This window comes from Trichechus manatus, unplaced genomic scaffold, assembly GCF_000243295.1.
Source record: "Trichechus manatus latirostris isolate Lorelei unplaced genomic scaffold, TriManLat1.0 scaffold00073, whole genome shotgun sequence".
NCBI lineage: Eukaryota > Metazoa > Chordata > Mammalia > Sirenia > Trichechidae > Trichechus > Trichechus manatus.
Window position 1 is genome coordinate 7917488 of NW_004444009.1, and position 15302 is coordinate 7932789.

Here is a 15302-nt window from a genome sequence, read left to right on the forward strand (position 1 = left end):
TCTGGACACCTGCATCCCTCTTCTAAGGACCTTCATGATTACACTGGGCCCACTGGAATAATCCAGGATAATCTCCCCATCTCAAGGTGCTAATTTAATCATATCTGCCAACTCCCTTTTGCCGTGGAAGATAACAGAGTCGCAGGTTCTGAGGATTAGCCCTGGGTATCTTTGCAGAGCCATTATCCTGCCAACCACACGCTTTATTTGGACACCCTGATATGGCCTCTATATCCAGGCTCTTTTCTATTCTTTTACTCTTTTCCCTGAGAAGTCTATGTTCTCCCACTAACTCCAGGACAAATAAACCCTAATCTTCCATTTATCTGCTCCTGTTAAAATTTTCTTCTAAACTAAATTTCTCATTTTCTTTCTTTTTTAACTGTTCCGTTTGTTCTCTCTTGTCAAAACACATGGTTTTCTTTTATTTTCTTGTCCTGGAAATTCTGTTAATCTAAATTTTTCCATTTTTGTTTTTCCTTGAAAGAGACAAAGAAGACTCCTGTTTCTTAAGCAGAGCAGCCTAGGGGCATGACAAGCCAGTCAGACTCAGGTTCTCTGTTACTTACTAGCTGTGTGACTTGAGGCAGGTTACTTGACCGTGCTGAACCCCAGGTTTCTCATCTGTGAAACGGAAGAAATAATACTCTGCTTGATAGGATTTAAATGAGATGATGTATAAAATGTAATGAGCCCAGTGACTAGCTCATAGTAAGCATTAAAAACTTTAGTTCCTTTCCTTCCTTCCCTCCTATACATACAGAAAGCAAAATACAGTCCCATAGATATGGTAGCAGGTGATTCAGCACAGGGCCAAAAACCAGGGCCTATCCTGGGCAGTCTCAGGCTGTGGGCAGCCACTATTATTCTGAAGCAGTTTCTGGCTTGTCTGAATGACTTCATGAGCCACCTGGGAGAGCCATCTATCTGAAGCCTACCTTGGGGCTCCAACATAAGTGCTTGTTAAACAAAAAGAATATTTACTTAATAAATATTTAATGAGAACTACTATGGGCTGGAGCCCTGGTGGTGCAGTGGTTAAGAGCTTGGCTGCTAACCAAAAGGACAGCAGTTCAAATCCACCAGCCGCCACTCCTTGGAAACCCTATGGGGCTGTTCTACTCTGTCCTATAGGGTCTTTATGAGTCAGACTCCACTTGACGGCCACAGGTTTGGTTTAGTTTTGTTTACTATGGGCTAGGCACAGGGCTGGTTGTGAGGAATACTGTGGACAGACGGCGGCCCTGCTCCAATAAGGCTCAGTCTAGCTGGGAAAGAAAAAAATTGCAAGTATAAGAAGTGTTTCCAAAGAGAAGTACCTTGTGTAAGGGGAATGAATACCAACCCTTGCTCTGCACTGAGGGCCAGGGAGGGCCTCCCTGAGAAAGTGGCATTTGTCAAAATCTGGAATTGTTATTGGTAAGCTTTGGGGCCCTTTCTCAACCTCGCAGTGACCCCTTTCCGATTGGTTCTGTTTAGGGGTTACCTGGTGGGGTAAGGGAAAGGCTCCTGGGGCCACCTGACAATCAGAGTTAAGAGGAGAAGAGGGCCATGATGTTGCTAACAGATCTGCTCTGAACTAACCAGAGGAAGCCTGAGGCCATGGAACCCAGGGCTCTAGATTCAAGCATTTCTGGGGCTCTTTCTGCCAGGCAGGAGTCCCTAGGTGACACAAATGGTTAAGTACTTGGCTGCTAACCGAAAGATTTGTGGTTCAAATCCACCCAGAGGCACTTGAGAAGAAAGGCCTGAAAACCTGCTTCTTCTGAAAGGTCACAACCATGAAAACCACTATGGAGTGTAGTTCTACTCTACATACATGGAGTCGCCATGAGACAAAATTGACATGACAACAACTGGTTGTTGGTTGTTCTACCAGGCCAGCAGGCTGTACTGGCACAGGAAGGAAGGGGATCAAACAAAGAAAGATGCCATATTCTGTTTTGTCCACTGGGTGGAGTATTTTAGCCAAAGAAGGGACCTCTTCAGAGGCAGTGAAGTCCTAGGAAGAGCTACTTAGCTTGGAGAAGAGGCAAGATTTGACTTGTCCATAGTACACAACTGTCAAACCTTCCTCCACAGGTATCATTCATCAAACTTCCTCAAGCTTGAGGGCTGCACCAAGGCCTGTCCTGGTAAAAGAAAATCCTCTATGGCAGCGGTACATTTTTAAAATGTAGAGCCAGAAAAGGACTTTGGGAGATCAGTGAGTCTGACACCCTTTTTCACAAATTAGAAACGAAGGCCCAAGAAGTAAGGAGACATAACCAGGACCACATAGCTAGGTAGTGTCAGAATCAGCCCAGAACCCAGCTCTCCTGGCTTCCTGGTCATCATTCTCTCACACAATTACCTCAGAATTGCTCAGATAGGCTCTTTGCCCTGTAAACCTTAGAATGCAGGTATGAACACTTGTTTTATTTAAAAATAAGAAAGTCTGAGAGCGAGAACTAATCTTGACACCTGAGGAGGCAGGAGATGAATAAAACTTCCTCAGGCCTTGCCTCCCTGGGAGAGCTGGCGAGATCCCCTGAGGGCTTGAGAACAGAGGCCTCAGGTCTTCTCCCTGGGGCTCAGTTCCGCAGCAGCTTGCTCTCTGCCTCACTCTTCCACCTCCTCTGGGTCTCTGCTCCAAAGTCCCCTCCTCAGAGATGCTTTCCTCAGTCACCCCATCCGTAGAGCCACCCCCACCCATTGTCACTCACTCCCGCTTGCCCTGCTCAATTGCTTTTCAGAGTGTGTTCCTCTACTTGACACTGTATTTCACACACACACACACACACACACACACACACACACGCACACCATGTATAGATTGCATTTTGTTTGTTTATTGTTTCCTCCCTTCTAGAATAGCAGCTCAGTGAGTTCAGGGTTAGTATCTAACCCCTGTGCTCAGAAGAGAGGCTGGTACATAGAAGATGCTCAATAAAAATTTATTTAATTAACAAATAAATGAGAGACCATGGCTTCAATCCTGGCTATAAAATGAATATTTGTGAAGATAAAATTAAATAATACATGAAAAATCATTCTGCCACCTGTCAAGAGTAGACAAATGAAAGAGGCTAAGTGAATCCCTGGGGGGTGCAAACGGTGTATATGCTTGGCTGCTAACCAAAAGTTGGAGGTTTTAGTCTACCCAGAAGTGCCCTGGAAGAAAGTCCTGGCAATCTACTTTTGAAAAATCAGCCATTGAAAACCCTATGGAGCAGAGTTCTACTATGACACACACAGGGGCACCATGAATCAAAATCCACTCAATGGCAATTGGGTTTTTTTAGATGAGATTAAGGAGTTCTAGGTGGTGTCACTCACAGCAAAGGAAATTGTTAGCAGAACAAGGGACCTACCTCATATATTGTGACAAAAAGTAACACTTATTGTATTGACTTGTTTATTTTGTTTTATCCTTCTTCTTGTTCGAAAAAACAAAACTAAAAAACTCTAATAGCAGCACGTAAACATACATACGCTTCAACAGGATCACATAAATTAGAAAGAGCTGCCACACTGGCTTGGGCAGCAGCTAAAACTGAAAGGAGACAGCCGACTCACAAGATGCAAAGACAGCATACTGTGTAAACTGTGAGAGGCAGAACGCTACGGGACTGCCTTGTTTTTCCAAGTCTTGCAAGTTTTCCACCATTAACAGGGTGCAGTCTTACCACTTCTCTATCACTCTCTATTAGTGGAAAATATTTGAGTTTTCCTTTTCTGACAGGTTTCTGCCTTACACAAGTTCTGGCTTTCACTGGTTTTACTGTAAATAAATAACAGCTGATGAGCGTTAAGACAAAAAGGAAAGAAAAATAAAAAGCTGGTCCATAAAAAGTAGACCATGAAAACCCTGGTCTTACTAAGAGTGGGACCCACATTTGGATCCTCACATCTGCCCCTGGACGCAGAGGGAAACCAGACTACCTCAGAGTATGTCAGGGGGCGTGCTGCTGTTCTCAGGGTGGGGCCACAAGTCCCCAAATTGAGTCCAGGATCGAGACAAAGGAACTTTCCACAATGGGGGCTGTTTTCTATTAATCCCTTCTGGTTGTGAGCCAGGCTTGAGGACTAAACTAAAATTTTAAAAATTATCCCTTTCCCTGGTAATTTTCCTTAGTCGTAAATCAGTGGGAAGTACAAAGCCTCTGTCTTTAAATATCTCCTAGTTTTCCACTAATAATAAAAAAAAGAAAGAAATTTATATATTAAGAGAAGTGGAGCAAATTCTAAATAAAGGTAATTCAATGAGATTGAGACAACTGGGAACAGTTTTAGGAAGCTGACCTGAAAAGGAAAAGACATATATTGTTTCTCTCAGAAATCCCCACCCCCCTCAAATGTTCTAAAGAAAGCACAGATCTCGAATGCTTACTAATGACCTGGAAAGCTAACCGCACCTCAAAACTGTTATTCTTGGCTATGTCTTTAAAAAACATAGAGACTACACCATTGGAAAGAACTGAATGCTGTTAAGGGTTTCAATGATGAGTTCTCTGCAGTCCCAGGCTCCTGGGACTTGAGAGCTTCCAGTCCAAACAACTCCTCATCAGCCTGAATCTCTGCATAAGGCTCTCTGGCTGCAATAGTACATCCTCACCTCACTCATGTAGGCCTCCAAAGCTGATTTTCCAACCTTCAGTGGAAGATAAAAACTTGGCCAGAATCATAAGAAGAAAAAAAATAACCCCAAACTCATTGCCACTGAGTTGATTCCAAATCATCAGAGAGCCATTAAAAAAATAATAATAACCACTTCAGTGGAGTCAATTCCAACTCATTGCAACCCTGTGCGTGTCAAAGTAAAACTGTGCTCCACAGGGTTTTCAATGACTGATTTTTCAGAAGTAGATCATCAAGCCTTTCTTCCAAGGTGCCTCTGGGTGGACTCGAACCTCCAACCTTTCAGTTAGTACCTGAGTGCTTAAACATTTGCACCACCATGGTATCTTTAAGAGAGCCGTTGTTGTTGTTGTTGGGTGCCATCGAGTTGATTCTGACTCATAACAATGGGTGACTCGTAGAAAACGAATAGAAAAGGGCGCCTAATTATTATAATAACCAACGTTCCACCATCAAAATAGTTACAATAGCTACTGTTTTTGAGGATTCCCTTGGTGGTACAAATGGTTAACACTCTTGTCTGCTAACTGAAAGGTGGGAGATTGAGTCCAACCTGAGGAGCCTCAGAAGAAAAACCTGGCAATCTACTTCTGAAAAATCAGCCATTGAAAACCCCATGTAGTGCAGCACTACTCTGACACATGTAGGGTCGCTATGAGTCAGAACTGACTGTGGCAAGTGGTTTTGGTTTACCATTTTTGAGCACCTCTCTGTATCATGCTTTCCATCCCTATTTCCCAAACCTTACAATATAGTTGTACTTATCCACATTTTACATGGGAAGGAACCTAGAATCAGAGAGGATGAGTAACCCTCCAACGTTTATTCTGCTATTAAAAGGCAGAAGAAAGATTTGAACTCTGGTTTGTCTGGCTTTGACTCTATGCCAGCCTATCTCTAATGAAGAGGAAAGGTGCAAAAATGACCACTAAAAAAACAAACCCATTGCTACTGAGTCAATTCCAACTCATAGTGGCCCTGTCAGACAGAGTAGAGCTGCCCCATAGAGTTTCCAAGGCTGTAAATCTTTTTTTTTTTCCTCTGTTTAAAACTTGCAATTTTTTTTTCTTCTTTTATTATACTTCAGGTGAAGGTTTACAGAACAAATAGTTTCTCATGAAAAAGTAGTACACATATTGTTTTATGTCATTGGTTAACAACCCCATGACATGTCAACCCTCTCCCTTCTTGACTTTTTTTTTTTTTTTTTTGGTGAAAATAAACATAGCCAAAGACACACCATTTCAAAAATTTCTACATGCACAGTTCAGTGACATTGACTACGCTCTTCCAATTGTGCTGCTATTCTCACTTTAGATGAAGGTTTACAGAACAAAATAGTTTCTCATTAAACAGTTAGTACACATGTTGCCCTATAACAATGGTTAACAACTTCACAACACATCAACACTATCCTTACTCAACCTTGGGTTCCCTATCACCAGCTTTCCTGTCCCTTCTGCCTTCTAGTCCTTGTCCCTGGACTGCTGTGCCTCATTAGTCCCATTTGGTTTTATGGCTCTGTCCACTCTCTGGCTGAATGGTGAACCTCAGAAATGATGTCACCACTGAGCTACAAGTGTGCCTGGGGGCCATACTCTTGGGTTTCTCCAGTCTCCTTTAGGCCAGGAAATCTGGTCTTTTTTTTTTGTGAGTTAGAATTTTGTTCTAAATCCTTCTCCAGGTCTGTCCAGAACCCTCTAGTATGATCCCGGTCAGAGCAGTCAGTGGTGGTAGATGGGCACCATCTAGCTCTACTGGACTCAGTCTGGTGGAGGCCTTGGTAGCTGTGGTCCATTAGTCCTTTGGACTAATCTTTTCCTTGTATCCTGTTCTCTTCATTCTCCCTTGCTCCCGAAGGGGTGAGACCAGTAGAGTATCTTAGATGGCTACTCACGGGCTTTTAAGACCTCAGATGCTACTCACCAAGGTACAATGTAGAACATTGTCTTTATAAACTGTGTTATGCCAAGGCTGTAAATCTTTATGGAAGCAGACTGCCACATCATTCTCCCAAGAAGCGGCTGGTGGTTTCAAACCATCGATCTTTCAATTAGCAGTTGAGCGCTTAACCACTGCGACAGCAGGGCTCCTTAAAAATGATCACATTAGGAATTAATGTGAAAAAGAAATATGACAGGGACAATGGCGAAAAACCTAAGCGGGTTTCTGAAGGGGACTGTAGAACTTTTCAAGTGGGAATGGACACAGCAAAGTTCAGCAGTGGCCCAGGACAGGCTGGGGCTATGGAGCCGTGTATGTGCAGGGCTTGTGGGGAAAGGTGTCCTCACAATCCCTCGCCCAGTGACTGGCAGAGCCCCGTGTGCATGGCATAGCAGCACAACTAGGGCTGGATTTCTAAGAGCGGAGGACAGGACGTGGGGATGGCAGGTGCCTAGGGAGCATGAAGTCTGCCTCAGGGTGAGTTTTGTTCTCATGTCAGCAGGGAGTAAGTAGAGGATGAGTAGCCTGCCAGAGGGGCACAGGCTGAATTACTTCCCTAGAGTAATTTAACAGTTCAATAATGTAGGAGGGGCATTTTGTGTGTTCTAACCTCTCCATTTGCTTATTGGTGCCACGCTCCCTTATCTCTCTCCTCTCATTTTCTCTTCCCCCCTCTGGAGTGGATTTCTATTCTCTGACTTTTCTAGCCTCCTTAGTCCCTGTGCACACATGCTATTCTTTTCCCTCCTGCCTCCTCCCTCTCCACCACACTGACAGACTGTATCAGCGAATCCCTCAACAGTGTCATATCTATCTTTTTTATTCATTGCATGATTTATTTTTAGCCTGAAACAACTGCCTCCTAAAAATGGAGCTCCTAATGAGACAGGGGCTGGGCAGAACTATGTAAGTTATCTAGGGCTTGGCCTCGCAGCCTCCCCTGCCTGGCTCTTATTCATCACACGCATGTGTGTGTGTGAGCCTGTGGTCTCTTTGTCCTGAGCCCCTGATTACAGAGCTAGCTGGACCCACAGAGGTGAAGAGTCTGGAAGGGCAAAGAAGAGAGACAAAATCAGCCTCTCTCTGTTCCCCCCACAGCTCAGCCAGGCCTCTAACAGTTTTCTGTCCTTTCTCCTGGAAAACAAGAACAAAACTTTTCCCAATGAAGAGAACTCACCTGTTTCTTGTGGGGGTCTACTTGTTGTCCTCCTGTAGGGCAGAAGAGGGACTGAACTTCCCCATATACGATGGGAAGGACCGAGTAGTAAGTCTCACTGAGAAGAACTTCAAGCATGTTTTGAAGAAATATGACTTGCTCTGCCTCTACTACCATGAGCCTGTGTCTTCAGATAAGATGGCGCAAAAACAGTTCCAACTGAAAGAAATTGTCCTTGAGGTAAGCAGGGGCATGCTTACTAAGTTGTCTAAGTGAGCATGGGGCCTAGTTGCATCTTTGATCAGGGCTTGGGATATGGGGTGCAGACCAAAAGTCTATCTGCGTTTTAGTCTCACATATATCTAAAGATATTCTTGTTGCAAAGCTGGGATGCACAAGCAATGCAGGGCGGGTCCGTACTCTTAAAATGGAGATAACTGGACTTTGTACAATGCATGGCTCTCATTTAAAGTCTTTCACATTACATCTTCTTGATTTTCCAAGGGCTATTATCACAGGAGCCCCTGGTGTTTCAGTGGTTAAGAAGTCAGCTGTTAACCAAAATGTCGGCAGCTCGAATCCACCAGCCCCTCCTTGGAAACTATGGGGCAGTTCCACTCTATCCTACAGGGTCACTGTGAGTCAAAATCGACTCAGTGGCAGTGGTTTGTTTTCATTATTGTCCCAGTCACTTGTTTTTCTGAATGTTAAAACTATTGTTAAAACTGTTGGCTGAAATAAAACTCAGGGATCACTTGTGGATTTCATTCAGTGTGCTAATCCCCCACTCCTCACCCCCTCAAATCCCCCACGATCCTGGAGAAACAAAAGTTGTTTGACCTTGCATCTCTTCACCCGTCAGGTAGGGAATATCACTAAATGGTTTTCCTCTCTCGTGAGCTAGTTTTAGTCAGCATTACACCGTATAAATGTGAGATCTTTGCTGCGACTTCATTAACAGGCCTTTTTTTTTTTTTTTTTCCCTCAGAAAGTTCTTGGTGTGAGTTTAGGGCAGATGCTGAAGTCAGTTTTTATTTTATCTGCATTGCATAGTCTGTTTATAACTTGGCGCTGGGGCCCGTTGTCTAATCCTGTGTGAATGCCCCAGGAACGATTCCTGTTGCTCCTCCTGGACAGCTTAAGATCGTTTATGAGTCTGTGGGGGCCAAGAATTCCTCAGCAGTCCCTGCACCCAGCCCAGCCCAGCCCAGCGCAAACCTGTGAAAGGGGCTATTGGAAAATCACAGCAATTTATTGACCAGCAGGGTTAATCAAATTCTTTGATTGCAAGGATTACTATACAAAACCCTTGTGGATTTGAATTCTCAAAAAAAAAAAAATTTTTTTTTTTAACTGTAATAAACGCCAGGAAAACCATACTGAAGGCATAAAAATATCTTTGATGTTTAAAAAGCACTTCGGAATCCTGTGTCTCCTGATCATCATACAAACATCTATTTTTACAGGATTTATACATGGTCATGTGCTAACTAAAGGGAGCTCTAATTGACATAATGCTGAACATTTTAAAAATATCATCCCTATGGTTATATTTTTTTCCCCCTCAAGCTCCAGCCTGGGGGCTGAATGTGAAAGTTCAGTTCCCTCCATGCGTTGCAAATGGAAGAGAAAGCAGGGACAGCTATTAGGTCTTTGCACTACATAAATGTGAAAATCTCAAGCTGGAAAAAAATAGGGCATATAACATAGCCGCTTAGCCTGTGAAATCGTCGGTTACATTACCATACCTGTCTCAAACTGCAATACTCAGTTACTAAGAGAGATTTTTATTAAAAAAAAAAAAAAAAGTTAATTGAAGGCATAAGGGCTCTATCTGTTCATCACTGCTCAGTTAGACTAGAAGTCCAAAAGAACGCCTTTAGGTGGGCAGTGCAATGACCCAAATTTCTGATTCTCTCTCATATTGAAAAAATATATACTCATTGCTGTCGACTCGATTCCAACTCATAGCTACCCTATAGGACAGAGTGGAACTACCCCATAGGGTTTCCAAGGAGTGGCTGGTGAATTTGAACTACTGACCTTTTGGTTAGCCTGAGCTGTTAACCATTGCACCACCAGGGCTATATTATATATATATGTACGTATATGTATATATACGTACATATATGTGTGTGTGTATATACACACACAGGTCCTTGGGTGGCTAAAATGGTTACGCTTTCTACTGCTAGCCAAAAGGTTAGTGGTTTGAACCCACCCAGAGACCTTGGAAGAAAGGCCTGACAATTTGCTTCCAAAAGGTCACAGCCTTGAAAACCCTATGGAGCAGCTCTACTCTGCACACATGGGGTCACCATGATTCAGAATCCACTCAACAGCAACTAACAACAACAACACATACACGTATGTATGTATGTATGTGTGTTTGTATGTGTGTATATATATATATATCCCCTAAATACATATCTCCCCCAAAGACCAAGCAAAATAGCAAGAAAGGACTTCCCCTTGGGCTCACCATCCCTCTAGACACCTCAATCTATGAGGTGTTTCCCAGGTGAGCACCTGGCTGGGTAGATTGATTAGGTTGTTGAGCTCAGGAGGTAGTCTGATCCTCCACAGGTTCCTAAAGCTGGAGTGAGCCATCATTAAGGGAAAAGAACACCAAACTTGGAGCCAGGAGATATGGATTTAAGTTCTAGCTCTGCCGCTACTAGACGGATGACATAGAGCAGATTACATAATTTCTCTCTTATCTACAAATATGGAAAAACAATAGGTATAAGGCTTAAATATGATTAAATAATAATAACTAACATTTGTCACATTTTACTATGTGCAGGGGCTGTTCTGAGTGCTTTATATGTATTAGCTGATTTAATCCTTACAATAATTCTATGAAGTAGGTACAGTTATCCCCATTTTACAGATGGAGAAACTAAGGCACAAAGGGGCTAAGTTGCTCAAGGTCTCACAACTAGTGCTGGTGAAGGCAGTCTTAGTCCATACACTGCACTACTCCTGGCATCAAATGAGCCAATGTGCAAGGAGGAGCCCTGGTGGTGCGGTGGTGAAGAGCTTGGCTGCTTAACCAAAACGTCAGCAGTTCGAATCCACCAGCCGCTCCTTGGAAACTGTATGGGGGCAGTCCTACTCTGTCCTATAGGGTCACTATGCAAGGAGGTGCTGGATACCCTGTCCAGAAGGGTCGCAAGAGTCATGATTAAATAGAGCTACTGAGCCCTTGAGCTGAAGCATACAGCCCTGGAGGCACTGCTAACGCAGATATCCAAACTTAGAAGGAGACAAGGGCCACTTAGTGAGGGCCGGGGGTGGGAAAGCATTTGTTGAGATACAGATGCAAGCTCTGTTTCTCAGAATCCAGGACAAAAATGGTTCCAGAAATCCCATGGGTGGAAAGAAAGGGCAGGTGTGAGCCTCAAAGTTTTCTTCATGGTCAAAACAAGTATTTTTGCCCTCCTACTGTCCTGAGTCCCAAATCTACACTAAGAAAAGTATTCTACCAGTTCCAGGGGCTGTGGTTGTGTTGCAGGGGTGGATGGAGAAGAGGCAGTTCCCAGAAGTGTACATCCACATAGCAATGTGGTCTCAGCCATGGGGTAAGCAGCCACAAGGACAGACAGGACTCCTGTCCCTCCTGGTAGTTTAGGAAGGTGGCTTTAAACATTTTTTTAATCATAACTCACTGTGACCCAGTGCACACAAGCACGTGCACCTACACATATACACACACACACAACTGAAATAAATGTTTCATGGAACAATACTTATCTTTATTACAAGAGTGGTGCTGTGAATGGACTAAGAGCACTTGGGTTTATTATTATTATTTTCTCTTCTGTTCTATTTTATCCTGTTCTGTTCTATTCTATTTAACTTAAAAAAAAATGGTCCCATGGTCTTGGGGAACATCTAGCTCAACTGGCATAACACAGTTTATAAAGAAAATGTTCTACATTCTACCTTGGTGAGTAGCGTCCGGGGTCTTAAAAGCCTGTGAGCAGCCATCTAAGATACTCCACTGGTCTCACCCCTTCGGGAGCAAGGGAGAATGCAGAAAACAAGATACAAGGAAAAGATTACTCCAAAGGACTAACGGACCACAACTACCACGACCTCCACCGGACTGAATCCAGTACAACTAGATGATGCCAGGCTACCACCACTGACTGCTCTGACCGGAATCACAACAGATGGTCCCGGACAGAGCTGGAGAAAAATGAAGAACAAAATTCTAACTCACAAAAAAAGACCAGACTCACTGGCCTGACAGAGACTGGAGAAACCCCAAGAGTATGGCCCCCAGACACCTTTTTAGCTCAGTAATGAAGTCACTCCCAAGGTTCACCCTTCAGCCAATGATTAGACAGCTCCATAAAACAGAACGAGATTAATGGGGTGCAACAGTCAAGGGACAAGGACTAGAAGGCAGGAGGGAACAGGAAAGCTGGTAATAGGGAACTCAAGGTTGAGAAGGGACAGTGTTGACATGTCGTGGAGTTGTGAACCATTGTCATAAAACAATATGTGTACTAAGTGTTCATTGAAAAACTATTTGTTCTGTAAACCTTCATCTAAAGTACAATAAAAAAAGAAAAAAAAAAATATTGGTCCCAATCCATTGAACTGATTTCACTCTCCGGTGGTGAGCTGATGTCCTCAGTCTGAAAAACACTGGTTTAGGGATTAGACGTTCATTACTCATCACACAGGGATATCCCATTCTGATAAAAATCCAAAGGTAACTGTGATCAGTCATGTATTTTGTCTGCTCTAAGGGTTAGCAGTGAAAGGGCCCAGAAACAGCCCCATCCACAGGGAGAGGAGTTCACCACCTGCTAAACCCAACCAAAACCCATTGCCATCCAGTCAATTTCAACTCCTACTGACCCTATAGGACAGGGTAGAACTGTAATCTTTATGGAAGTAGACTGCCACATCTTTCTCCCACAGAGCAGGTGGTGGGTTTGAACCACCGACCTTTCAGTTAGCAGGCAAATGCTTAACCACTGTGCCACCAGGGCTCCTTACTGCCTGCTAGGGGCCCTTGAAATTCAGTACAGTTAGTAGTACACCTATCAGGCACTGACTTTCTGCTGAGCCGTGGGTAGATGCTATGGATACAGGGAAAATGAAATGCTCAAGTGGCACACAGCCTAGTGTGGAAGAAGATACACAAACACAAAGCTACAGTGCAATGGGGTCACTATAATAGTAGAGCTATTTATAAGGTTCTCTGGGAGTGCAGACAACAGAGGAAGAGCTGACTCTGGGAGTGATGTGGAAGGTGTAACTGGGAAGAACTGGTCTGTGAAAATGAGTAGGAATTTACCAGGTAAATAAGCAAGGGAAGGGGAGGGAACCACAAGAACAAAGTTCTGATAAACCAGTTGCTATCAAGTCAGCTCTGACTCATGGTGACCCCATGTGTGTCAGAGTAGAATTGTGCTCCACAGGGCTTTCAATGGCTGATTTTTCAGAAGTAGATCAACTGGCCTTTCTTCTGAGGCACCTCTGATTGCACTCAAACCTCCAGCCTTTCGGTTAGCAGCCAAAGCATTAACTGTTTGCACCACCCAGGGTTTCCAAAGTTCTGATAGCTCTGTATTGTCCCATCCACTAGCTTTTTCTTCAAATTTAGCCATGCAAGCCTCATTCCTATAATACAAGATTTTGATTCCTACATAGACAAGTCCCTCTGGGAGAGATAGTACTTTAATATGTTGCCAGTCATTTACACCTCCATATGGCCAAGTTTTAGTTGTATCATGCGAACAGCGTTTGATAAGGGGAAGAGGAGAAGGAAGAGGACGTAAGGTCACTATAACCTTGAGCAGAAAAGGAGCAAGTAAAATGACTCTGAGAAGTACCATACTCAAACTTTGCTTCCCAATTTGGTCTAGGACTAGCTCTGGAGGGCCCTAGGGTCAGTGCATGGTACATAGCTCTATATAGATGTTCTATAAATGTTTCTTGAATGAGTAAATAAAATGTTAGAGCTCAAAAGAGCCTTCTGAATCATCTAGTTTGTTCTGATGCCTCACTTCTTAGCTGTGGCCCTGTAGAAGTGTGACTTGCCTCAGATACACAACTGGCAATCCTAATTCTTGGTCTGGCACTTTTTCCACAAAATAGTGCATACTAACTTAGAAATGCTGCAATATGTGGAAAAGAATAAAGAAGGCAATAAAAATAACCACTGACAAATTAACATAGCTAATTTTCTGATAGATTTCTTTCCAGTATTTTTTGCTATGCATAAACATACATTTTCACTTGGGATTTTGACATTTATACAGTTTTGTTTCCTGATTTTTAAAAATTGTTATTTTATTGTGAGTGTTCCTGTGTCATTAGTACTTTTTTTTTTGCAAAAAATTATTTTAATGTCAGCATAGTATTCTACTGTATAGTCATACATATTTTCAAAATAACTTCCCTATTTTTAGATACTGACACAATTTCCATGGTTTTTGAAATTTTTGTCTGTTTAGATTTGCATTGTTGTTTTAGTGGTCGTTTCTTTGATTACTAGCTAGATTGGATTTTTTTCGTACAATTATTTGCTATTACTTTATTTTCTTCAATGGATTATTTTTCCATGACTTTTCCCCACTTTTCTATTAGGGTGTCAAAACAAATTATAAAAGAAGTTGGAATTTTGCATGTTGTCTCCTTCAGCTTCAGCTAATAGAGCAAATTTAGTGACACCACAGTGGCCAAATCCTATTAGCATTACGGGGCTCAGGGACACAAGAGGAGGATCTGGGCAGTGAATTCAATTCTTCTCGACTCCTTTGTTTCCTGCTCGTATCATGTTCTATGAATATTGCCAGAGAAAGTCCTCCAACATCACCAATCTTCTCTGTGGTTGAAACACTTGAGAGACGGTGTGCTCTAACATGAGCTTCCAAATCAGATAGACCTGGGTTCAATTCCCAGGTAAAAACCTCTCTGCATCTAGTTTTCTCATGGGTAAAGTGGAGATAATAGCGTTGCTGTCAAGATTAAATAAGGTACCACAGCAAGAATATGTCTTCTGGCACACAGAAGGTACTTAATAAATGCAGGCTGCTTTGCAGCCCACATTCTCCATTTTAGTCAGGACTTTAGACCAACCCAGCTTAACCCCATCATTTTACAGACTGAGGAAACCAGGCCACTTTCAGTGAGCTCAGGGACTTGGGATAGAGATGCCATATTGCTTTTCTACAGCCAGTTGAGCCCCAGAGAGGAGGAGTGACTTGCCCATGATCACAGTTTCTTGATGTCCCCTGTGTTCCACTCTTTCTCTGGTCTCCAAGGCTTTGCTCAGCCTGTGTCTGAAACAGTCAACAATCTCATCAACACCATTGGTTAAGTTATATCCCCTTCACATTTTAGGTCACAGTTCAGTCTCACTCTCTTTGAGAAGTATTTCAGGTTTCCTTTTGACTCCTTTTAACTTACTCTTTCTTCCCATGGAGACATGTACTACATATTCCCCTCTAGATTGGAAGCCTCCTGAAAACCAAAACCAAACCAAACCTGTTGCTGTTGAGTGGATTCTGACTCGTAGCAACCCTATAGGACAGAGTAGAACTGCCCCATAGAGTTT

At 43.0% G+C, this 15302-nt stretch overlaps 1 protein-coding gene across 1 annotated transcript in view; it reads left to right on the plus strand.

The window, feature by feature from the left end:
* The first annotated feature begins 7544 nt into the window (after positions 1 to 7544).
* Positions 7545 to 15302, plus strand: part of CASQ2 (calsequestrin 2) — a 123437-nt gene continuing 115679 nt past the window's right edge. Inside the window, exon 1 of the mRNA XM_004380359.2 lies at positions 7545 to 7960. Coding sequence (XP_004380416.1) covers positions 7727 to 7960 — 234 coding nt within the window. The 5' untranslated portion in view covers positions 7545 to 7726. The remainder of the gene's footprint in view (positions 7961 to 15302) is intronic.